Source organism: Caloenas nicobarica, chromosome 7 (assembly GCF_036013445.1).
Source record: "Caloenas nicobarica isolate bCalNic1 chromosome 7, bCalNic1.hap1, whole genome shotgun sequence".
In the NCBI taxonomy this organism is placed as follows: Eukaryota; Metazoa; Chordata; class Aves; order Columbiformes; family Columbidae; genus Caloenas; species Caloenas nicobarica.
This window is the reverse complement of record NC_088251.1, coordinates 37,286,866-37,313,606: the sequence shown is the minus strand read 5'-3', so window position 1 is coordinate 37,313,606 and position 26,741 is coordinate 37,286,866. Positions and strand designations below refer to the sequence as shown.

At 44.0% G+C, this 26,741-nt stretch overlaps 1 protein-coding gene across 3 annotated transcripts in view; it reads right to left on the bottom strand.

Moving 5' to 3' along the window:
* PRKG1 (protein kinase cGMP-dependent 1) overlaps window positions 1-26,741 on the bottom strand; it is a 432,157-nt gene that overhangs the window by 257,528 nt on the left and 147,888 nt on the right. For all 3 annotated transcript variants that reach the window (XM_065639324.1, XM_065639331.1, XM_065639325.1), the window contains one exon: window positions 2,762-2,875. In XM_065639324.1, the coding sequence (XP_065495396.1) occupies window positions 2,762-2,875 (114 nt within the window). The remainder of the gene's footprint in view (window positions 1-2,761; window positions 2,876-26,741) is intronic.

Sequence of the window (26,741 nt, the reverse complement as noted above, 5' to 3'; positions counted from 1 at the left end):
GCTGGATGATGCCCCTCGACACAGCTTCAGTGTTGTCTGGGTGTCTAATCTCATTACGATCATCATTTCTCCCAAAATAAACCTTGTAAGGATCAAAGTCATCATCAGACTTCACGGGATATTTACCAGAATTCACCTGTGTAGAGATTTATGGCATTTGTTTATCATTTAGCCAAAAGAACAAGCAGATGTTTGAGGCTGTTTGTTAGCCGCGGCGGCAACAGTTTAACTCAATAATATGCCCTGAATTGATCCACATGCTGCCAAGAGCTCGGTTCAGTTAGGCCTGGCTGAAACGGATCCCAAAAGTCAAGCTGTGATCTCGTGTGCCACCACACTGGAAAGGATTTGAAGCCAATTACAAGCACAACCGCTACTCACTTGTCCTATAATGAGAGCGAAAATACCTAAAAGTCACTTGCTGGCGTTGGAAATGAGATTCTGTGCCCGACAGCTGCCAGCAGAAGAAGGGGCGTCATTATCATAATTTTACGATGCCGGTAAAGGAACAGACTATAACAAACGCAGACACCTCTTTCTTGCACAACGATCTCTCTGAGGATCGTTATAGTAGTGACCTTACTCCTGCCCCCAATTTAACCAGGAAAAAAGGATGCGGTAAAACTAAGTGTCAAGTGGCAATCTAGAAGTTTGCTCAAGAGAAGAGACTTAGTACATGAGAAAGGAAGTGACAGCAAAACCGATAGTAAAGCCTGCTGCCAGTATGATGTCCTGTTGGAGTCACTTGTACAAACAGGTTGGAAATGGACACGGGAACAGGGTGACTACTACGTGAGGTAAGGTTCATGGTACTAGAGGATCAGGTAATTTTAGTTCTGCATTCCTAAGGGGAACTAAACAATGACCATCCTCCTGGTTTTTTTTCTAGGATTTGACCATTTGACCCTTCCTCTGCTCTTTCCAGCTTTCGGTAACTGTATTTATCACATAAACCTGCAGCTTATCTGGATTCATTGCCACCATCAATCCCCCAAATCTTTAATTAGACAGAAAACCACGTTGTGTTAGGTTACAACTGCGAAGTCTGCTCAGCAAAATCGAAGAAATGCACTGAAAACTGCAACGCTCACCAGAAAGGGCCCGATTTCTCTCCACGACAATGCCCGAGCGCACGTCGCACAACCAACGCTGCAAAAGTGGAACCAGTTGGGCTACGAAGTTTTGCCTCGTCCGCCACATTCACCTGAGCTCTCACCAACCGACCGCCACTTCTTCAAGCATCTCGACAACGTTTTGGTAGGGAAAACGCTTCCACAACCAGCAGGATGCTTTCCAAGAGTTCAGCAAAGCCTGAAGCGTGGATTGTTACGCTACGGGAATAAACAAACTGATTTCTTGCTGGCAAAAATGTGTTGATCGTAATGGTTCCTATTTTGATTAGTAAAGATGTGCTTGAGCCTGGTTATAATGATTCAAAATTCACTGTCCAAAACGGCAGTTACTTTTGCACCAAACTAATACATGGATAATGCACCTACAGGGCAGGAAGGGCCGGGAGGCAAAGGGTGGATCGACACCCATGTTCCTGTTGGTTCCTTGGTGGATTAGGGGACAGAGATAAATCCCCTCTCAGAAGAGCAGCCTCAAAGGCTGGGGCTGGCTCTGCGGGGCCAGGCGTGACTGCTGCGACAGGCACATTGGAATGATCCCAAATGCTGCTGCAAAAGTATTTGCTCGTCATTTGGATTACTCCAAAGCATAAACTGCGCCACTGACTGTATCGTAGTTGAGGATTTCCCTGCCATGAGCAGTATTTGTAAAACAGCAAGTGTGTGCATGTGAAAACAGAGTACACCAGTCAAGGTCTTTGGGATTATGGAGAACAGAGTGTTCTCCACAAAAAATTCCAGTTATCTTTTCCTGTTTTGTCACTTCTGCCCATTTGTTCTCTTTCTTTCTCTTTTCTTTATGAAGCAAAATTAGGTATTTCTAAAAGGCTTTCTTCTGAACAAGGACTCACATGCCTCACTATTCTGGTACCACTTGTTTGTATTATTCTATCCCATCTGTACACTTCTGACTTCTCCCCTACAGCATCTTTAAACTACAGAACTATTTATCGTCTATAATACCTCTCCGCTTAACATGTCACCATAAACTCCTCAAGGTCAAGGAGGACTGTGATATCACGTATCCCAAATCTCAACTATTAATCTGAAGTCAAATAAAAACATATTTATGTTGTAACTCGCAATGTGATTTCCCTCTACTTATTGTACAACCCAGGCTTTTGTCCAGGACATTCATTAAAGAAATCAGATTACAGGAGAAGCGCCAAAGACTCAGAGCATGAGATCGGTGCCATCCAGGATTTTTCCCCAATTTTCTTTAGTCAGTTGAAGGGGAAAACAATGACTCGTCCTGAAAAAATACATAAGCTTTACTTACAGAGTTTCCCCTTGAAGTCTTACACTCACAAGGGTCAGATATGCTCTTCTAAGGATGAGCCATATTGTGAGATTCAGCAGCAATCGTAAGGAAAGCTACGGTATTAGCTACAAGGTAGCATCAACCACTTTACTAATGTAGGACATTCCCTACACCAACAAACCTGAGGAAAAGAATTCAGTGAAGCACAACTTTTAAATTCCATACTATAATCCATGCCAGAAAGAATTTAATTAATTAAGAAAGTGGAACACCTAAGAGAGGCTGCAAGTCCAAAGGCAGAGATGAGAAGAACTCTACTTCCCAGTGAAATCCCAAGTTGTTCAACATCAAAGCTCAAAAACCATCTTACTTTTGACAGTGGCTGTCCGGGTGCAGTTGTAGAGGATGGCCAGCTCCCCAAAGACTTTGCCGGGTCCCATGGTGCACAGCTTCACGCCTTCTTTTGTCACTTCAACCTTCCCCTCTGTCAGAAAGAAAAAAAAAACAAACCCACAACTGAGCATTTTAAAAGGGACATTAAATTCTTTCAGACTTAAGTTTTAAAACATATTTGAGTATACTGTGAGTAAAAACACCAGGAGTCCTACAACTTGAAAACCAATTAAATGTGTTATGAAGGAGAGGGCACAAATTCAGAAAAAGTTAAAAAATGGCTGTTGCATACATAAGCTTTCAACACTTGAGTTTTCTTATTGAAGTATCTCTACAGTCAGGAAATACTATAGTACACTAAACTCAGTGTGAACTTTGCTTCACGTATTACACTTTCAGGTGAAATTTTCTCCAATTTTTATGTTAAAAAGGGAAAAGATTTAGGTCTTGAACACCACACATGAAAACCATGGAGTAATTTTGCTCATTTTCACTGAGAAACTAATCCCTGAGAACATTAATCCACGAATAACACCGCTATTATCAAAAGGAAAATTGCTTTGACCCGTGGCCATTATTTAATTCCCATCTCAGCACACCTTTCCTTTTTGAATATCTCATGTTATGAGGGCAAGTCTGCTGTCTCTGCTCACCAATACTGCACGGGGAGGAGACGCGAGGGGGATTTAAAAGCAAAGGTTGAATGGGAAGAAAGCAGCTCAGGGCCAGTTTGAGGGTTTCAAAGGACACCTGAGGAACAAGGGAAGGAACTAAAGATGGCCCCACCACCTTGTGCACACACAAGTGATGCCATGACCAGAACCAGACTACGCTCACTGGGGGAATGAGGGGTTATCATGCCTATGACCACTATTTTGGATATCACAAATAGAGAGTAAGACAGAAAAGTGAGGATTTCATAGTCATAGAATCATTTTGGTCAGAAGAGACCCTCAAGATCATCAAGTCCAACTGTTCCCCACCCCTGGCACTGCCCCATGTCCTGAGAACCTCATGTCTGTCTGTCCAACCCCTCCAGGGATGGTGACTCCAGCACTGCCCTGGGCAGCCTGTTCCAATGCCCCACAGCCCTTTGGGGAAGAAATTGTTCCCCACATCCAACCTCAACCTCCCCTGGCGCAACTTGAGGCCGTTTCCTCTGGTCCTGGCGCTTGTTCCTGGAGAGCAGAGCCTGACCCCCCCTGGCTCCAAGCTCCCTTCAGGCAGGTCAGAGATCAGAAGGTCTCCCCTCAGCTCCTGTTCTCCAGCTGAACCCCCAGCTCCCTCAGCCGCTCCCATCACACTTGTGCTCCAGCCCCTTCCCCAGCTCCGTTCCCTTCTCTCACCTCGCTCCAGCCCCTCAAGGCCTTTCCTGCCCTGAGGTGATCCCGCCACCCCTCTGGCCGCCATTTTGAGCCCTGAGGTGATTCTGCTGCCCTTGGGGCCGCCATTTTGTCTTTTGACATGATCTTGGTGCCCCTGGGGCCGCCATTTTGTGCGCTGAGCTGATCCCGCCACCCCTGGGGCCGCCATTTTTTAGCCCTTGAGGTGAGGGGCCCAAAACTGCCCCCAGGGTTCGCGGTTTGGCCTCCCCATTCCCAGCACAGGACGGTCGCCGCCCTGGGCCTGCTGGCCACAGCAGTGCTGGTCCCAGCCAGGATCCTGTGGCCTCTTGGCCACCTGGGCACACGCTGGCTCACGTTCAGCCGCTGTCACCAACACCCTCAGCTCCTTTTCCTTTTCCAGCCGCTCTTCCCCAGCCTGCAGCGTTCATGGGGTTGTTGTGACCCAAGCGCAGGACCCGGCACTTGGCCTTGTTGAACCTCAGACAATTGGCCTCAGCCCATTTCAAACATTGCTTTCCCCCAAAACAACACACCAACAAAGAAAAACAAACTTTAAAGACTACGAAACAAATTTAGACACCATAGACCTACTAGACACATCATAAGGTAACTCAAATTGAGCAGAAAGCTTAAAATATTTCCATAGCAGAATAATGAAAGAGGGTAAGGTAGATGGAAGAAGGTCCCATATTCAAGCAGGGCAAATTTTAAAGGGCACAAAGTATTTTGTAGGGAGGGTGCTGTAACAGACCAAAATCTATTGCTGACTAAAAAATTACTTTAAAAATCTCGTTATTTGTTAACTAAAAGTTACTGTTTGATAAGTGTCAAGACCTGAATGTTATACAGCCTGTGGATGTGTAAAGATTGCAGCTGTGTGTTCTCTGACAAAGAAGCAGAGAGAGTTTGGAGGTGGCAATTATTAAAATTATTAAAATTTATTACCAGTTATTACTACCAAGAAAGTGCATATATATATATACACACACACACACATATATATATATAATGCTACTATAAAACTACCAGAAAGCAAGTACATATTTCGACATTAACAGCAAGTCTCTCAAAGTATCACTAATAAAAGATTGGCTAACTTTCCTGTAAAAGTCAATATATTTTTCATTATTAGTTTTTATGTACATTTTGTTTGTTCATCGTAAGTATCAACCTAATATGAAGGGCAAAAATAGGTATTTATCTTCAGAATGAGCAAAATTAACTTTTAATGGTGCCTCACAGCCTCACACATTCCTAAATGATTTTTTTTTTTAACAGAACTGAGTTTCAGCAGAGCCGAAATGGGGATATTTCTGGGGAAAAAAAAGCACAAAAAAAAAAAAAAAAAAAAAAAAAAAAGCTCTACAACAAATATCCACAAAGGGAATGAGTTTACCCCACTTTTAATACATGGAAAATATTAGCTCAGCTCCCATCAATTCACAGCCTGTTTTTCACATGTAGAAAATTGAGCTCTCACTGCTGGACCTTGATGACAAATTCCTGCTTGATCAGGGCAAAGGACTTTGAGATTTGAGAAGGAAAGCACAGTATTGCAGAGATTATTTTTATTACAGTCTTGGTGACCCTTTTACTGCATCAACCACTTCCCCACTAGGCGAGAAATGTGTTAGTGATGACATTAAAATACTAATGCAAAAAGCACAGAGAAGGCTTCCTAGCAAAATATGTGGATACTGGCAAAAATACAGATGATGGTCTAAAAAATAAAACCAAAGCAAACTAATTTCTCTTACAGGAGAGGGGGTCAACTTCCAAAGGCAGAAGTATTTTTAAAATCTAGTTATTCCACCCACTGGAGTTTCAAGCAGCAGCTACGGAGTTGAGCAGAAAACCATCGACTTCAGGCCACAGAATTGTTCAAATTCAACCTAGTCTCTGTTTCACGGCGAACCCAAAAAGCCATCGATACCGAGAAAAAGATCCTAGTTAAAATTTGTCATGAGCCAAGGGTTTGGATATTAGCCAGAAAACAAGCCAGCGAGCATTTGTTGATGAATTCAGTGAGGATTTTCTAGAGAACTGCTCAAATTTGGAGGCGGTTACCAACAACGACCCTTAACTGCTTAGCAATTTCAAAGCCCCTTGTTTATTAAAAAATAAAAAATTAAATTCTCGTTTAACACCTACATTCAAATCAGTTTTATTCCTAATAACGGTGCCTGAAGCACAGAAGAGGTGCAGGTGGGCTGCTTCTCGGTCAGTATGGTTTAACAATAAATGTGTTGTTTAATTACAATTTATTGTACCGGCGAAAGTCTCCCCTCCTCCTGTTCTGTAATTAAGCAAGTTGGAACATTAAACACCTAACAATGAACTCCCCAGACCCGGAGCCAAATTCACCTCTTGCGGAAATAAAAGGGTATAACACAGCTATAAATAAAAGGAATTTGACCGATTTTCTTTCCCTAGCTGGCAGGCTGTGCAGTGCAGTTTGCCATGCAGGAAACACATCCCTTGCTTTGATGTATCAACCAGATAAAGAAACCGGAAGAAATGCAATACAATATTGATCAATTAATAGAGCTAAATTTGCAACTTCCTTTGACATCTCTGTAAAGCAAATACTAAATAATGCAAGCGATGCTTTACTCGAGGCAAGAAGACTGGAAAATACTGCCATATTGAGCATTATTGAATTCAACATGGATATTTAATTTAGAGTGGAGTTGATTTTGCGGAGCTTTAACTTGCATCCAATCTATTTATTTCTATGGCGGCTGTGGGAAACTATTCCTTATTGATGGAGAACAATACAAGTTATTTTTCATACAGAGCATCAAATAAAATAAAAAATCTCTGTCTTCGCTGCCATGGAGGACTCCCCAAGAGTAAAGGTTCGCAGCTGTATTTTGGTGGCCATACTCTGGATTTCCCTCAGCTCCCTAATTCTTCTCCATTCCCACAGGGACAGAATAAGCCCTGATCTCAACTGGGTGACGAGTCACTTCATTAATGGTCCCGCAAGAGAGAAATGGGCCCTTGCCCCATCTTGTTGGTGTTTTCGGCACGGCAAGTTTTCTGAGTCAGTTCTCTTGCTCACAACGAACAGGAGCAGGTGACCAGCGTGAGGACACGGAACAGAATGATCGCCACCGGCAAAAGCTGCCAGGAATCACTTCAGCCACGCGGAATTCACAATATTTGGGTTTTGGCAGATGCTCAGAAGTCTCAGTTATATGGGAGGTTCTTTGCTTCTTTTTCCAGGCTTTATTATTTGAATCACATCCCGCCTTTGGCAAAACTAATTTTTATGCTGGAAATTTTCTACCCTCATTCCTGGGATTCAAAAATCAGCAACCTTCTTTTATCCTCATTTATTTTTTTCCAGGCATCCTCCTGGATGACAAGAGCTAAAGTCTTATCCTCATTCCCTTATATAGATTTTTATCTAAATGCTATTCACCCAGAAATAAAATTTCCACGTTGTCAAACGCTTTCCCATCCATTTTGTCACTTGCCACCCAGAGCTCCCAACTCTTCTTAGCAGTCGAGGAACCAAAAAACTTGCGGTGCGTGCAGCTAAATTCACCTATTCTTTCTGCCTCCTAATACTTTCATGATACTCACTGTTTGCACTACTACTATTACTTGAAATCCAGAGCCAGTTTGCAAGATTTCAGGGAGATGCGCTGAGATTTTGGGAAACGAAGCTTTTCCTATGAGATCCAAGTGGGAACAGCTTCCCTTGCTGTCCTGGCCCCACGGTTCCCTGAGCCAACACTCTTGCAAATTAAACTCTGCACTCTAATTACATTGTCGTTGCAAATTTAATTGCGGAGCAATTAAAACTTTAATTGCTAAGTGGCTAGTTGACATCAGAGCCAGTCCGATTAAGATTTGATAATACTTTTGTTTGTTTCAAAACAGACTGATAATGGTCTGCATTATTCACAGGGCTCTGCCCAAGCCACTCTATGTCTTAACTGTGCTGCCTGTAGAATATCATATTTCCTAACAACAAACATTAACGCTACTAAAAGTAAATCCATTATTTTTTTTTTTACTTAAAGCCTTTTTTGCTCCCGGCTTGTCTCCCGATCCAGCCCCACATTTGCATTCCCCCCCCAGGATCACAGCATCGCTGTCCCACACTCAGGCGATGCAGTGAAAATAAAAGTTAATTCAGAGTCATTGTAAGCACAGAAAAGTAAAAATACAGATATTGAAGCACGGACAGAAAAAGCAGGATCAGATTTGCAAAAACTGCGTGCACTTGTCCTGCGTAGTAACATCAGCAAAGCACACAACCCATTCTTGTTTCGATGAGGACATTCGGTGCTTTGTCACCCTGAGTCCATCCAATTAAACATTAAATAACATCTTCGGTTCAACTGCATCCACGTCCCTCAAATAAATCGAACTATAAACTAAACCGCACTAATGTGACTCTCTCAATTAGCAGGATAATTTTTTTCTCCCAATAATTAAACGGTGATTTTCTTGTTCTGGGTGCAGCAGAAAACAGATTAAGTTGACCGGCGGGATCTGTCGGCCTGTGTGTCATTTCTATAATGGGCAAAATCCTTACGGTGCGTGACCAGCTCTCTCGTCCTCCTCCTGGCTCAGACACGGGTGGAATTCCTCCTGCTATTTCAGGTCCAAGTCTCCTGTGACTCACAAGCCCAAACCAGCCCCTTAGGTTCTTAATTTTAAAGATACAAGATAACTAAGAGGATTTTTAAGAATTCAAGCTGCATTTCTATACAGCATGAGGTTTCAAAAACAGACACTTTCTTCTGTTGTCCAGTAACGCCTTTAACACCAGGAATAAGACAGTGACATTTCCAGCTGTATTTTTCCCCCTGCGCATAAAAAGCCGACATCTGGAGGCCTAATCCTTTATTTTCAATTGCACATCCTAGCAATGCCTTTGAGACATGAATAAGGGTCATCGGTTTGATCATTATTCACATTATTGGTCCCTTTTCAGATCGTAGACCCTTTAAAAAAAGGACGATACTAATTATTCATTACATTTCCATGCAAGGTTTAAAAATTAAAAAATAATAAAAATTTTTTTAAAAATAAGTAAAATAAAAAAGGCTATATTTCAGAAATTAGGATATAGATTTCAGCACGCAACTAACTCCAGAACAACAGGAGGGGTGGGAAGGGGATTCCCACACCTCGGTGCAGAATTCCTGAATTCCGCATTTTATTTGGTCCGTGCGGTTTCACACCCGGACTGCGGCTTTATTTATTGGATGCTATTCGAGCTCTGCTCTGAAAACAGAATTACGATTATTTGCAATTAGTTTTCTTTAGGAAATATCACTACGGATCTGCAGATTTTCCTGAACAGCACTGAATATATTTTCAGAAATTGCCCCTGAGATGAAGCAGGAGTTGTCCCGCCAAAGCGCGACAAGGGCATTAAGGTCAGCAGCACCCACGCTGAAGTGCCCAATACAAAAGGCTCAATATTGAGTTTCATTTAATTTCTTTTACCAATACTTATCATATAGACTTATTCCGAAAGCCCAACTCCACTGACTTTTCATATAGCTTTCAAATATTCAGCATCTTGGGAAATCTTTGCCAAGTTTTCAACCGTGTTCCAAAACACGGCAGCACTGCAAATTGTTGCAAGAGTCTTTGGAATATGGAGAAAAAGAGAATTTTTCCTTAGATGCCTCTCTGGAAAAGACTAAACAACTTCTGATGCTGTTTTTCCCGAATGGTTTCATTTGAAGCTGCCACCTGCAGCAGAAGGTTAAAGCTCAACCTTTGAAAGTTTTGTGATGCCGGGGAAGCGAGAGCGGGTTTGACAACGCTCAGCATCTGCTCAGCCTTCAGATGAATGACACCGCGGAGCCTCATCTGTAACATCCTCGCAAAACGCCCTAACGTAAGCTTTTTTCTTTTTTTGCTTGTTTGATAAAATCTAACGGGAGGATTGTAAATGAAGCAAGACATGAAGAGGTGTGGCCCCCAAAGCAGCTGGTGTCACTGGTGAAGCTACAAGTCCCTTCGTAAGCTCCAGTAAACCCGTTTCTAGTTGGACAAATTTACTTCATCTCCTGTCAAACATCCTTGGAGAGACAGTTCAAATCGGGGGGAGCGCTGGGACAGTCTCCCCAGGATTGTCCCCCCATTGCCAGGTGCTCTGGGCACTGACTCAATTTCTTTGGGGGCATTTCCAGTGCCGAGGTTGATTTGGGAGAGTTAAGCAGAGGAAAACCCACGCTGAGATGTCCACAAGAGACAGTCCAAAACCAGCCAGGACCTACCAAGCCGTGCTGGTTGGGACCTGCTAGCAACATGAGTTTCGTTGTGCCTTTTCATAGACGTCATGCCATGACTACTTTTTAACATTTGCTTTTAAGAAATGGTTTAGAAACTGGGCTCGAAACCGTGAATCAACAATCTTGGCAGCCTGAAGCGGTGAATAACAGTAACACTTCTTGGATTTAAATCAAGACGTACTCTAGGGAAAGGATTACCGGAGATAAGAGCAGACCTGCATCCAAGTTTCTATCCTGTCTGCAGACACATTTTTGAAAAATAAGGAAAGGAAATAAAGAAGGTGATGGCCACAATCTGTAAGAGCAGCCTGGGGGCAGAGAGGAGCTTGAAGGTTTGAAAGCACCTTAAAGAAGGATAAAGAAACTTCCTCTGGGCTTTAAAGGTAGGAACTCAAACCTAAATGAGAGAAAGGCAGGGAAGCAAAGCAAACAAAGAGCACAAGGTGTACCTGGCAGGGAAAGACATCAAAGTGTGGCCGGGCAGAGAAAAAATAACCAGAGCACAGATACATCGAGCGGGTTGGTGGAAGAGAACTTTGGAACCATCAAAGCTGTCCCAGAGGTCAACCCGGCCAACGCCACATGGTCACATAGCCCATGGACACACGCAAATAAAGCAGCAAACAAGGTCGTCGGACGGCAAAGTCACGCTGGAGCCTGCCTGACACAACAAACCAGCTGCCCAAAGCAATTCGAAGCAAGATTTTGCATCCAGAGAAGGAAAAGGGACAGACTGACACCGCTTTAAGACTTCAGATTTCGTTCAAGCGCCTCTACAGGTTATGGTTAAGCCTCCCCCAGGTGACACGAAGCTCTCCAAAGGACACCGCTAACGTGACCCTGCAAAAAGTGACTGTCGCTGCTTTGCTAATGAACCATCCCGGCAGAAACGCCTGTGCAGAGATGTTAATGCTCAAATTCCCTTGTGACCTTCCCAAGTCAGCTCTGCAGCTGAAGCAAATTCAATGGGTACCTTCCCTGCTCAGCCTGGTGGCTTTTGTCTGGGAGGATCTAAAAATTGGGCATTTTTTGCTGTTAGTATGACTTTTTATTATTATAAGAATTTTGCTTACGGTGGGAGCTAAAGGATCCACTCCCAAGCGGAGACACACATCCCCAAACACCATATAAAATATTCCAAAATACATACATATACATACACCTACAAATACCTTCTCTTTCTAAGCTGGAGAGGTGCCCTCCAGAACTCCCTTCCAACCTCAATATTCTATGACTCCATAAATTACTTCTGATGTAGGTTTGTTTCAGCCTAAAGGTGTGTACATGGGATTTTGCAACTTTCATTGGCAAGCACCGTATCATGAGTTTGTTTGCGATGAGGCTCTAAAACCGTGTTAAAAATCCGTAAGATGGTCAAAAGAGCTGCTGGAGAAGCCTCTTAAAACAGGGTGTGAGTTGGCAAACAAAGGTCACGAGGACTCAAGGAGATAGTTCGCTATCAAGCAGAGAATATGAAGAAATGCAACTAAAGTCAGATCAAATTTTGTCTTAGATACAAGATTCCTGAAGATTAGTCAGGTGTTTAAAAAAAACAAAACCAAAAAACAGGGACGAAAGAAACAAGAAGCCAGTTCTACTTATTATCTATTTATGGTATAAATACATATATAAATATATAAAACACTAAAGAATTCTTGAACGTCCTCCTACAACACCAATAGTTACCTTCTGTACAGCACCTGTACAGAAGCGACTTCAACAGAAGGGGGTTATTAGCTGTTAATTCCACAATTTCTCTGTTTTCCAGTGGACAGCAGAGTGTGCCAAGAGAAACTGCAGCTGTGATTTCCATGGTGGGGGATTGCTCAGTGTGATTTTTGAAGTGAAATTTGAGGTGGAATTCAAGAGAACGCGGTTTCCTGTGCCCACTGGAGATGCACACAGGTCACGTTGGCGATTCGTCCTCACACACAGTTATCCCATCGCTTCCCAAACTCATATATGGAAAAAAAAAAAAGGTGATCATCAAGTAGAATAGATTATTTTCGTATTTATTCTAGATAAAATATTGAAAAACCCACATCCTTTTGGGGGAACATTGGGTTTGCTTTCCTAATTCGACTCAGTCTTACCTCAATAAATAATACGTTTCAATTTCAAAAGCAAACAAACTAAACGACCTCAAATACAAATTGCTTTTCCCGCAAGCAGGTGCTTTTGTGGAAGGACACAATCCACCTCAAATACCCATTTGGGCTGAGCAGCAATTAACCTGGAACTGTGACGGTGATGCCACGAGTGCAAATGGCCCCATTTTGGTCCTCAGAGTCTCTTGTGAGCACAACCCACCGGTGCATCCGTACGCCGACGGATGCAACAAACGGGACTTTGCTGCCGCGAGAGGTTTGCAGGATCTAAATCGCACTTAAAAACATAACTTCAGCCCGTGAGTAATTTATTTCCCTGGCTCACAGCAAAGCCATACGGTGCAAGAATGTACCACGAGCCGGCTCATCCTCGGGTACCAGTGCTGTTACATCAGAGATCCCTTCAGATAAACCACTCTGGAATATTTCTATACGAGATCTTGTTTCTTCAAGCTGTGCGATGGGTTGGTAGTAAATGGGCCACGGCAGCCCCTGAGGCAACCGGGAGCTCGGGTGGGAAGTGTGAACAGGCTCCGCTGTGGTTTGAAGCTCTTCAAAAGAGGTAGAAACTGGTTTTCTGATTTATAACGAGGGGGGAACGAAGAAGGCAGGGCGGTAACGCGGCAGCGGGGCTGGGAGGAGAGGGCAGCTCTGTTCCCAGCGGTACCAACATCCCTGGTTTGCGATGGTCTCCAAACCGCACAGACTCAGTTCTCCACAAAAACAAAGCATCACACAAACTTTAGACTCGGCTTCAGGGTTTCCATAACAACACTTTTGTTACTGACCTATTTCAAATGCTGAGAAACCCTGATGATTTTTTTTTCCCCCCAGCCTTCTAAGACACTTAGTTAACATCATCTCTCCTAAAATACTGCGAGGTTTTCTGTTGAATACACTGAGAAAAGACATCTTTTGTTCACCTGCCCTAAACAGCTGTTAGATTATCCTACCCAAATTTATTTCTCAGTTACAATCCTCCTCCCTTGCTCTTTAGAGCTCTGGCTTTCATTTCCTGGCTTTTCAACATAATTTGGAAGTATTTCAAAATGTTAGCAGAAAAAAAAAAAAAAAGGTCGAAGCTATAAACATATAAAACACTGAAGTGACCAATTTTAATTTATTCTTTTAATTAAAATAAAGAGCAGACTTGGTTTTGTGATGTGATAAGTGACAGTGGGACATGTAATCACTGCAACCTCTTATTAAACATAACGGAACAAAACCAGAGGTTGAGATCCCTTTGAAGAATGACAACATCATTCTCTTTTCCTCCTTTTTACCCATGATAATCATGTGCTTGAAAGGCAACGATAAAAGGAGAGATACATTAAAAAATAAAATGAGACAGGCACTACACACAGAAGTTGGAAATCTACAAAAATAAGGCTAAAATTGATAAAACTTACACACCAGTAATATTTTACCCTCTATTACATGTTTATGTTCACTTATACTACCGTGTATAATACTGCACTGTTTAGAACATTGACTGCTAAACACCTATAGCTCTGGATGGAAATCATAATTTGCAAAAAGAAAATTGTTGAAGGGAAATCTGGATGAGAAGCTCTTCTCTTTTACCGGTCACATCCTTGAAAGACACTTTGTGGGGCTCAAACGTGCCCCATGGAGCAAGCGAAAAGGCCCCCTGGGCTCAGTTCTGATCTCAGGCAAACCAAGATTGTCCCCACAATTACAAGTTTTCTGGCTTAACGAAGAGGACGGGAAGCATCTGAACCCCATATAAAGATGCGAATCAGAGGTCAGTGCCAGCCAGGGGTACGGACACTTCACCCAGAGCATCGACCAGCCCAAAAATGCTCAAGCCCTGAACCAAGTTTCGCGGTAGAGATTCCGCAACAACCAGGAGAGTCTTTACCTCCCTCTGGTGGTCCCGCAACCGTGTGGGGTTTATTAGCTCAGCTGGAGCTGGATTTGTTCAAGCGCCGCGGTGCTTTCAAAGCGCATTGCACCATGAGCGATGCGGCGTGTGCTGCTTCACCACCTCCCCCAGCTACTTCCTATGGATGTTAAATAACGCAAAGAGAACCCTATGGATAATCTACAGTCTTCGTCTGGAGACTGAGACTGAGTTGGTCCTTCCAGCACATGCTGAAGAGCTAAAAGTGCTGTATGGTTATATTATTACCATTACTAATTAAAGATGCATATTCAAAGGGAGAAAAAAAAAGTATTCTTTGTATTTTTTACCGTCTTTGGAAACGTGGCACCTTATCACACAGTGCTCCCGGTGCAAAATAACAGTAAGTCCACATATACGCCTACAGATCTCATGTTCACAAAGCACAGTTCCTCTGCCCGCTATTTGCCATGTTTTCCTGGTAAATAAATCCCTGGGATGAGGTTGAACTGCATCTGCTGGCAGCTGGAAGGAAAACTCAGACCTGGGCCAACAGGCAAAGTTCTCGGTCGAGTGACTCGGATGGAGCAGGAAAAGGTCTCGAGTAAATCGATGTTTTCAGTGACACCTGCCACAACAGAACCAGGGGCATTTTGGGGGTTTCATTTCTTGTCCAGACACCAGTTTTTAAATAGTTGGTCAAAAAACTCTGTAGCGTTTTTGACAGCAAAGTGTTACTGATAAAACAGGCACTTCAAAATTTAACTTTTTTTTTTTCTCTTCCCCCCGCAAGGCGAAAAGTGAAAAATTTCTTCTGAAAACAAATCCCTTTCCACTTAACGAAAAGTAATTCTCCACCAAGAGGGACACCGCTAGATTCCCAACCCCCTTCAAAACAAACTGAAAAACTGTCATTAGGTACTTTAAGCTTCTAAACTGGGAGAACACTTGACCAACACGCTGGGGTAATTCCACTTTTTAGCTGGTTGCCAGCTTTCCTAACTAACAGCTACGTGCTCTGCCTTCTCCCAAGTCATGCCCTGCAGCAAGACCTCACCTTCTTGGCAAGTAATCCTATATTCTTGGTACCCTTGAGAGCCCTCGTCTTAAATGTGCACATTCTGGATCCTCATTTCTAAAGCTTAAGAACTCTTAAATCAGCTACGCGGAATTAATTCTTCGTATGTCATCCCGGACCTGCGGCTTGTTAATGTTGTCGCAGTGTTGAACGATATTGGTTAGCCCCATTTCTAGTTGGTTCTCTGCTAAACAATCCTGGTTAGAATCAAGATCATTTTGAGTTTATCACCTGCCTGATTTGATTTTCTAAGCCTCCATGACAAGTAGTAATGGTGTTCTCTTCAAGTTTAAGGATGAAGCTTCTCTAACAAGAGTGAATAAAGTAATGAATGGAGGCATTTTAAATCTTGGCAGGTGAGAATCTCCTTGCTCCAGCTCCGGCTGCTGTTCGATCATTGTACAGAAAGGAGTGACATGATCTAGAGACTCTCTGCTGATCTGAGGCAGAAACGTCTGCAGAAAACAAACCCGTATCAGAGCAAGGTTAGCAGGAAAAGAGTGTCCTAGCAGGCCAGATGCCCGAGGAAAAGGCTGTCAGCGGCCGCGCGATGCAGGGAAATGTTCTGCTGGAGCCAATCGAGATGGCAGAGGGGGTTTTGCTACGAGCCTGAGCACCTCAGCTCTGTAAACGGGGAAAATGTGCAGCAAGGGGCTCGGGAGCTGCTCCCCTTCCAGTACCTGCACCGCAGCCTCCCTGAGAGGTGAATGACTGTTATTTAGTTATTTTAGCCTGTTATTTACTCTACTTTGCACTGAGAAGTCTCCTAACTCTGATTTAAGACCTAAAAAGCACCCTCTGAGTGAAGGAAGGACTGTTTTCTGCTTTTTTCTGCTAAGGAGAGAGGGGAAAGTAGCATTGCTGTCTCAGCAGGAATCTTATTAAAAAAAAATGCCAAGTACGTCAAAAACCATCCAGAACAATCAAGAAGAGAACCAAGAATAGGAAAAAACTGCCGGCAGCAACCAAACCACTGGCTCCTCCGAGCCCCTCACACGCCTGGAAGACTCGGGTTTCAAAATCAACTTGTGGAGGACTCGTACTTAACAGCGACTTCCATTTGTCTAAGAGGTTTTGCTCTTTTACTGCTCAGCACCGTTTCCCAAATTCACTCTCCATTCATATCGCAAAGGAGCATAACTCTGGAATCTCCGTGACTATCCAGAGCTTTACGGCTGACACAGGTTGTTCCCTTCTCCAACATGCAAGGACAGCTCGAAAAATTAGGACTTCGACAAGCAATAGGGACAGGATACAAGGAATATAGTGTGGATTAAAAAGAATCATTCTGTCCTGTGTCTAAAAAGAGATAAGCAAAGCGGGGATGCTTCAAGAAAGCAAGACGTTTTAGGGTGTATTTTCTTCCTTTCAGTTAAATTCAGTCCTGTCTCTGCTTTCTCCAAGGGGAAGATGAAATCACTGGAGAAAACGAAAAGAGCAACAAGCAGAAATAGTTCGCATACAACTCCAAGGAAAACGAAGGCTGAACTGAATGGATTCTCCGCCAGCCAGAAAGGACCATCTGCGTTTTCTCACCGCCAGGATTCGGAGGCTGAAAAAAAAGAACAAAGCAGCTCCAAACCAGAGTTGTGTTTCCCTGAAGGCCACCCGTGGATGTCTGGCTCCAGATGGCAGCCGACACCTGAGAAAGGGAACACGGGAGCTGCTTTGGAGAACGTCAAGGAGTTAATAATTTGGAAAAAATACTACGCTATCACCTTTAGGAGGTCATTTGGTTTAAAGAATAAAAAGCAGAAAGAAAGTGAGAGAAATTAAATATGTCAAATATAGTCACTATTCTGAGATGGAGAAAAGGTGGATTTATCATCCAGGAGCTACTTGTTTAGATGGTCAAAAGTCATCACCTAAGAATCAAGGTGGCAGCTCTGAGGCAAGAAATCAGAGCTTAATCTCAATAAAATGTTTCATTCTTCTTCCCCTCCTCTTGCAGACCCACATATTTACATTATATAGCATTTGTTCCTACAGCAAAGACAGACACGCTGCAAAACGCCGTTGTGAAAGCTGTAAAACTGCACGAGACATGTTTGGTGGGCTCGGGCGAGAGCAGCATGTGCGTCCAAAAAAGATACTTTCCATATGCAGAAACTAAAGTGCAGACACCCTCAGCCGAGCTTTTGTAAAGTGGAGCCTCCTCTTTCTCAAGTAAGACTAAAACTAGCTCAGACTTATATTTAAAAGCCAGTCTGCTTGTCTGGCTTCTTGGGAAAGCCCAACAGAACAGACCTTTCCTCAGCAAAATTACAAGGCCGGCTTTAAGCACTAGGAAATTCTTCTTTCAAATCACATTTTTACCAGACTTGCTTTTGTTTTTCTCTAGAAAATTTAACGCTGTTGAACCCACACCAGTATGGAAAACACACAGCAGAAAAGGCTGCCCTTGGCAGAAGCGTGCATGTAAAAACCACGCCGTACTTTGGAAAAGAAAGCTTTGGGTGGGGGATAACGGCATTTCTGGGAGCAGACACTGCGAGGAGATGGAGACCACACTAACAGGGGCTGCTCGTGCTGTACAAACGTGATACGTCCCCCCTGCTCCATAGACAAGACAACCTAAAGGGGCTGGGAGGAGACATTTTATACAACACTGGGTACCAACCACTTGAAATATCAAGGTAAGAATAATTATTTATTCTTATGAGGCCTGCTGAAGGATCGCTGCTAGAGAAACAGATTGCTTTGCCCTACGAGCTCTTGTTTAAAATCCAAATTGACAAATGGGAAAATTACAAGATTGGAAACACCTTGACATATAGAGGGATGTGATTTCTCAGTCAAATGCATTTGAAGTCTCTTCTGAAAACAGAGGCAAATTGAGTTTTAATTAGTTTTGCATACATAAAGTACCTGCTGAACTTTCAAGCAGCGAAGCTTCAGTTCACTCGCTGCAGCTGCAATTTGCACTACTCCAGGTTAATCCAAAGTCTACTCTTCAAAAATGCAAAATGCATACTTTTATTAGATGGTACTTCATGTTTGCAAATCAGCACGGTGACTTGCCTCGGTCAGATGTGATTTATTACTGTCTGCAGACATCAGAGAGAAGCAAGAATCAGCGCAGTGACATTAATTGATGGAGGTAATATAGACTGGCAAGTCCCATTTTGCTCCTGCGTTATGTCGCCAGTCTCTTGATTGTGGAAGAAGAAAAAAAAAAAGAAATCTGATATTTCTCTCTCTGGGAATGCAATTTCAGAAAACAAAGCAGACAGATCTGACGATCTGCCTACAAACAATTTTTCAGCTCACAGTCGGCTGCTCCATGGTGCAATGAAGCAAGTTCTCAGCGAGCCAGGAGAAAGTTTTAGTATTCCCGTCCAAACAAACAGCCCGTGAAAATCATAAGGGCCAAACATTAAAGCCAAACTTATCAAGTACTAGCGCCCAGGCCAACAAAATCAGGCCGGGAGTTTCGGTTTTGGATGGGAAACAGGCTTGGCACATTTGAAGTTCTTTTCACGCGGCAAACGCTTTCATGTGCGCACCCCAGGGCAACATCCTGCAGATGCTACCGGGTGTTTCAATCTGCAGAAGCCCAAAGCTCGAGCACCTGACGCTAAACATTGGCAATTCGCTTCTCTTTCAGTGCTGCCGCAGGGATGCAATTATAATCCTTTTTCTCTGCTTGGCCTCGCTCTTCTTCTTGCCCAGAAACTTCCCAACTCCTCCATAACTGCATCCGACGCTTCCCCGCATCGCACCGAGCAGCCGCGCGCTTGGTCAGAACACCGCGGCGTTTATAAGAACTCACGCCAAAAAGCTGGCCTGTATTTCACTAAACGACGTACCGCTTATTTCCCCAAAAAACCTTCCACGTAAAAAAAAGCCCCTTCCTCTGGGGTCATTCCTGGAGCTGTGTGGGATATTTTGTTCTCATTTTTGCAGGCTGACGGGCTGCAGGCTTTTTGTCCTTTTTGATGCAATCACACCCAGGTTTCCTTCCCCCCTCCCATTCAAAACTTCTCACAAATCTCAGCTATGAACGCAACTCAGAGAGCACTCTGGGTGTGAAATTCAGAAGATTTGGAAGAATTGAGCCCTAATTAATACATAGCAGACACAGCAGCGCCAAGAGCTCCAGGTGAATACACACAATTGCATAAATCAAGAGAAAGTTCACACCAGACTGAAGTCTGCGGATGAAGATTAAAATTGCAGAGGGGAGCATTAGTTAAGGAAGAACATACACAAAAGAGCTGGAAAGGTTTTGGACAAGAGCTTCTGACAAGAAGCAAAATAAACACTGAACCACCCACAAATCTCATTTGCTTTGTTCTCTTTCTCTGAGTGCAGAGGGAGATGAGAGAAGGAGGAGAAAAAGCCAAAGAGGGTCCCACCGCTCAACTTTTACATAGATTTTCTCCTCTGAGGTTATTTACTCCTATTCATAGGAATGTCATTGTATTTTCAAGAACTAACTCCCATCTGGTTCCCAAGAGGATACATTCATTTCTCTTCCATTAAGCAGGTTGAATAAAGCTTTTTACTACTTCTCTGAGTGGTTGCCTTCCTCCTACAACCCAGAACTGCCCTGACACTTCTGGAGGCTTTTAATAACAAGTATATAAAGTTATATTGAACACCAGTGGATAGAAAACTGTACGTTGCACAGCACCGCAGAGCCATAAATCCAGATCATGATTAGGGTTTCTTTAGTACACCGTGTTTGCCATCAAAGTGGCGCAAACCATCTCATAGATAAACACAGTGAGGATACTCCAAACTCAGCCATGGGAGGAGGCTGTGCTCCCTAAAACTCAATTCATTAAGCCCTTTTCGCCTGATCAAACACCCCCTCCGCTAACACAATTTACCCTGTGAAATCAGAAAACAATCCCACTGTTAATAAATTGTTTCGGCTAAACTTAAAGACCTCAACGCTTCGTCCCTCTTCCTGCTTTCCCCACCGCCAAGAGCAACACAGCCGCGACCCTGAAATCCGTGGCACGAGCAGTTCGGAGATTTCAGAGGGATTTACACCTGTTAAATAAGCTATTTAATCCCACTCACAAGATTGACCTAACTGTGCCGGGACCTACCTGAAGGTCCACCAGCTCCCTCTTGGAAGGATGCTGGCTGCCCACCTCCTGCCGAAGAAGCCGTAATATCGCCTATGCTGAGGGCTGCTTAATTAGTCCTCGGCACGTAATCCATCTGAGTGATTAGGATTAACGAAGGGGTCACTTGGAGAAGGCTCTCCCAACGTGCAGATCGCACGGCCTGGCGATCCGAGCACCCGTGGCATACGGCGGGGAGAACACGTTAATTATGTTGTTTAGTGGCCACTTTGGCAACAGTTAGAAAGCAACAGGATTCTCCTCCCTCGTCCCCTCCTGAAAGGCTGGGAACAGTTAATGATGGCTATGGCGACAAATATTTAACGCCCCACGAATGTACTCAAGATCTGGGATTAAATGCCAAAAGATTCAGGTCCAAACGTTGGCCTATCCAGAAAGCACACTATTTTCCTGCATTCCTGACCCGCTTCCCCTCACTCTTCCCCCGGTGCCTTCCTCCTGGTGTTTGAAAAGCACGAGATACCAAAGCACACTTAGTTTTTGCAGTGCCATTGCAGGATGTGGATTTAGCAGATAGAACCTTGAGATTTGCAAGCGCTTTCGCTGCCGGCCCTGACCGCGTCTCCGCAGAGCGCAGGCAGGACAGGGCACGGGCACAGGGCAGCAGTTATTTGCCCAGCACAATTCCCCTGTCAGGAGGTAACCAGCTCAGGACCAGGTCTGGGAGACATTTCCCATCCCTATGTGCAGCTTTGGGATCTCGCCTTGCACACCAGACCCTTTTTGGGGAGAGAGAGCTGACGTTTTGGAGACAACATCCATCCGTCAGGCACTTTAAGGCACGAAGAAATCAGCATTTCCCAAACAAACTAGAAGCAGAGAGTTCCTACAGTAGGGTTCATCATTTCCAGCACACTTTAAATCCCAAATTAACATTGTCAGCAGAACGCTTTGCCACTTTTGTGATTGCCAGATGCTGAAGCAGGCTGACATGAGAGGAAACATTCCTTTGGATACCTTGAGATGGCAGGATTAAAAAAGGAAATTAAAATGCCAAGAAAAAAAATATAGAAACATGAATGAATGGTCTACCTAGCACGTGTCTCAGGAGGAGACACGCAAACCTCAATCAGACCCACGGAAATGCCAGCCCGAGTGTTCCAGCCTGTTAAATGCCACAAACAGACACAAGTTTAGAAGCACTTTTTCAGTCCTTCTGCCTTTCCAGAGGCAGAGCTGTGCTTGTTGTGTTTTACAGAGTGGGTTTGTGCGCCAGTTTCGGAGGAGGAGCAGGTGGCACAGCCTCGCTTTGTCACCAGAGCGACTTCAGGAGCAGGTTGGAGCTAGAGCAGCTACGGGGGAAGAAACGTCCTTCTCAGCCTGGAAAACAGAGCAAGCATTGTCTATTTTGGAAACTTTAAGATGGGAGAAATGGACTCACTAAATCCCGAGGGGTCCAGAAGGCATTTTATCGGGAAGACGACCTCCCGTAAGAGCTGTTATGTATGGAAAAGGAGTTAATTTACTCTTGCTGCTGTAGGTACAGCAAACCTTGGCCCATGGACAGCAGTGAGTCAGCATCGCCATTGATTAATTCATTAATTCCTGGCTCCTTTCATGAAGACAAATGAAAGTATAAACCAGTGCACTCATGCTCGGGTCACAAACTGGTGTCCCGTGAACCCCGGCTCCTGGCAAACCGTGATTAACAGAAAGCAAGATGCAAACAACTGCTCAGATGTTCTATTAACACAAAAAAAGATAAATGGATCCCTGCGGTTCAGAGGGGGAAAAGAGATACTCCTTTCTACCTTCCTCATTCGGTTAGCTTCAGGTCCCAAAGAAATGCATCTTCTGTCTCCATCCTCCTGCTCCCTCTCTCTTGAGGCACAATTTGGGAGGCAGAAGCGATGGGAGAAGCGTCACTGCGAGCTGAGGATCCTTCCCCCGTCAAGACATCTATATTTAATTTGCGCTGTTCTCCGGTTTGCCGTTTAAGCATTTGATGTGCCTAAAGCTCTGCACAGGTGGAACTCCGGATAAACCGCTGGGACAGGCAGCGAAGTACAGCAGCTCTCAGGAATGTGGAAATTGAAATCTGACTCTCAGGTGTATTCTAACAATAAATGGCACTGGTTTGCAGATACGTAGCTTGGAACAACTGCAGTTACTTCACACCAAAAATCGCCTATTTTCACCTGAAAATAATTTCCTTATTCGACATATTGAATTTTAGGTTTTCCTTTACAGGTTTAAAGCGCATTAATGAAAGGCAAAACCTTTAAGCATTCATTATACGCTTACCTAAATTAAATTTTATTATTATTTACATTTCCCTTACTTGGATAATTGCATTTATCAGTAATTTGGAAAATAGGAATGTTATAAGGCATGTGGTGTATGCTTAATTTCATGCATTTGTTTCATACTTATTTCTCCCAGAGAGGAGGAAAGGCCGGCACAGCTACAGGGATTTCAGTGGTACAGGCTCCACTGTTCCCACAATCAATTGCTATTTACTCTGTGCAATTACATCCATTTATAGCCACACACGTTTATATCCAGCTCCATTTAAAGGAAGAATAGCCCCAAGCTAAGAGAGCAAAAGGCAAAGCAAGAAGCCATCCAAAAGGTTTAATAATAAAAGTCAGTTTGCCTTAAAATTTTAAACCTGTTGCGTACCGAACACTGGAAGGTTTTGTTCCACATCCTCCTATTTGCTCATTTTCAGAGGAATCTGGTAGTGAAAGGAAGTCACGGGAGATTTACTGCTCTTACTTCATCAACTCTTATCTTCCCCCTACATGCTTACAGAAAAAGAGCTGAGCTGCAATTCAAAAGATAATTAAAACTGTATTACGAAACAAGAGCTACGAACTCATGATCAGCATCAAGAACATGTACCCCACTGACGCTGAAAAATTGCAAGTGTTTTCAGGCTAGGAGGCACGGTTTGCTGTACCGTTTGTTTTCCTTCCCTTAAAAAGCTTAGCTCTTGATCAGAGAGCTGCCTAGCCAGTATTTTATAATATCAACGCATTTAAAGGAGCTCAATTTAATCACATACCGCTCTAATTTTTCTGGCTTTTATTGGTGTTGAACATGTAACTCCATGGGCACATCTGGGTTAGAGAATCAAGATCTCCATCACCACTGCACTCCTAATTCATAACCTAAAATATTCAGCAAGCGAGAGCTGATTATTTCCCTACATTTAGGAACCAATTATGAGCAGTTTATTAAGAATCATTCCGGAGGATGCCACAAAGCTGCTGACAGGGTAGCAAATTAACGTAGGAGCCATATTTACATACTATTTACAAACAGTTTGCCTCTGTATATCCTCTCTAAAAGTAACTATTCAATGCACTTGAATTTGTTGGAACAACATACTGCACAGTTTTAAGCTACAATTTGTTCTTTTTACTTAACCTATCTCTTACTGGAATCGTTGTCTTGGAAAACATACCTGATTTCTCTCCTGAGAGTCAGAAAGGCTTTTTTTTTGTTCACTTCTCAGTAGCTGAGGTTTTCTGTGGTTGATCTAACAGCTATAACCCGCAGATGGGATATATAACCTGTAAGTTTGTATTATCTCTGTTTTAGGGACACTGTAGGTTTTGGGCACAACTCCCAGAAGGAAGGTCTAGGGAGGATCGAACAATTCAGTTCACAGAAGCTGGGGAACCACTGGAAAGCAAGTCCCAGGTTCGGGAGAGTCGGATGGAGATTTGCACCTACCTCACAAGCCAGCCTGAAATCTGGGCCTTTTGGGTCAAAGTCAAACACAATAATCCTGGAACTTGGTGTTGCCAGAGGCAGAGACATGGCAGAGGACATTTGCACTCAAGGTGAGAACTAAGAGCCACTAATATTTGCCTGTTTGACTTCACAACTTTAATAGTCTGCTGTGCTAATTTAATTGAGCACAAGGACTTGGCATGTGCTTTCCACAGGCAATTGAGAAAGTAAAAGTCAGTCCTATATTCACATAAACTCAGAAGACATGAGTACAACCAGCCAAGCACACTTTAATGGGAACAACTATAAATCGGACACTGCTATTCCACCATCCAGAAAGTACAAGGAGTTCCCCTAATCAGCAGCATCCAGGAGAACACAGGACAGCCCACACAGCCATGGTACACAGCTATAATTTCTCAGAAAATGCAATATTGTGCAAAAAGCCTTTGGTTGATCCCAAAGTAGCATTATAGAATCATAGAATCATTCTGGTTGGAAGGAACCTGCGAGACCATCAAGTCCAACCATAACCCACCCCTGGCACTGCCCCATGTCCCTGAGAACCTCATCTCCGTCTGTCCAACCCCTCCAGGGATGGTGACTCCAGCACTGCCCTGGGCAGCCTGTTCCAATGCCCCACAGCCCTTTGGGGAAGAAATTGTTCCCCAGATCCAACCTCAACCTCCCCTGGCGCAACTTGAGGCCGTTTCCTCTGGTCCTGGCGCTTGTTCCTGGGGAGCAGAGCCCGACCCCCCCCGGCTCCAAGCTCCTTTCAGGCAGGTCAGAGATCAGAAGGTCTCCCCTCAGCTCCTGTTCTCCAGCTGAACCCCCAGCTCCCTCAGCCGCTCCCATCACACTTGTGCTCCAGCCCCTTCCCCAGCTCCGTTCCCTTCTCTCACCTCGCTCCAGCCCCTCAAGGCCTTTCTTGTCCTGAGCTGATCCCGTCCACCCCTAGGGCCGCCATTTTTTAGCCCTTGAGGTGAGGGGCCCAAAACTGCCCCCAGGATTCGCGGTTTGGCCTCCCCATTCCCAGCACAGGACGGTCGCTGCCCTGGGCCTGCTGGCCACACCAGTGCTGGTACCAGCCAGGATCCTGTGGCCTCTTGGCCACCTGGGCACACGCTGGCTCACGTTCAGCCGCTGTAACCAACCTTTCTTGGCATGAAGGGCCCAAACTGACCCCACGATTTGAGGTTTGGCCTCCCCAGCACCTCCACAGGAATCTTCAACAGCACGCTTCAAGAACGAGACAGCAAAAACAGAGAGCGGGTCCCCTCTTGCGGACCAACTGTGCCCAGTCACAAGGAGCAGCTACGCCAGCCTTCTCCTGAGGACAAAGTCTGGCAGAAACACAGCCAACAGCATTTTGGAGCTTGAGATCCCTGCTGCACTTTCAGGGTCGGCAGCGATGCTCTCTGGCCCAGGCCGGAATCACTCCATACATCACATCCACGCTCCGCTGTCACATTTTATTTCATCCTTTCTCTGTCCCGACCAAGTGCCATCCTGAGATAGATTTTTTTTTTTCTTTTGCGACTTTTCCTGAATCACCACACTCCAGTAATGAGACATCTGTTTGAGTATCCACGTCAAGCCAATGGTAATTCCTGGGCCAGTATCACCTTTTTACTTACTTAGCTTTTATCGTGTCTTACTCTTAACACAATGGGTCTAATCGCATCAGCTCTTATTTCTTAAGGTTAATAGTGCCAAACTCTTAAACTCCCATCTAGAGACCAGCTCCCTCTGTTTCCTTGGTTATCCTGAGACGCGTTCCCAACTGCTTGAAATAACCTGAGGCAGAGGAGAATTAAGGGAACCAGAAAAGAGTGTGTGGCTACGCAAGTACCTGCTTCCACAGACCTCTGCAAATCGCTCACGAGACAGCGGGTTAATGCAGCATTAATAAAAGCCTGCTCGGAGGTAGCCCCTTATTTAGCAATGATAGAACGTAGTTGTTAGGACACAAACTCTAATTTGACATGACACTTCAAAAGCAAGCGATGCCCCCACGCCAACGCTGTACTACAGACCTGCAAAACGGCTGGCGGAAAATGCCGCTTTTAGCCAGTTGTTAGTGGTGCTGCGAAAATCCAAGTGTAATTGCTACATTCACACATAGTTGGGGGCTTTTCTGGTTAAAAGTTGGTCTTAAGAAACTGATGCCTACAGGCTTTGCAGTCCCTTATTCAAGGAAAAAAAAAAAAAAGTTTAGCATGCAGATCAATCTCTTTGCAAACATTCTTCTGTCTGAAATCACTTATAACAAATTGGCCAGAATAAACATTTTATACAATTGCTTTCTTTACATGAGTCTGGAAGGCAGAAGTTACGCCTTGAAAGAAAGCCTAAGGAAATATAAGGAGCAATAAAAGACAGAAGCGGTTGCTTCACAAAGAATAATTTCCAAATCCTGTGAGTTCTGCCCATTTCGTCTCATGACGATCCATGCTAATGTTCTGCAGCTCCAATTTATAGAAAAGCAGATAGTTACATTCTGACGAATCAC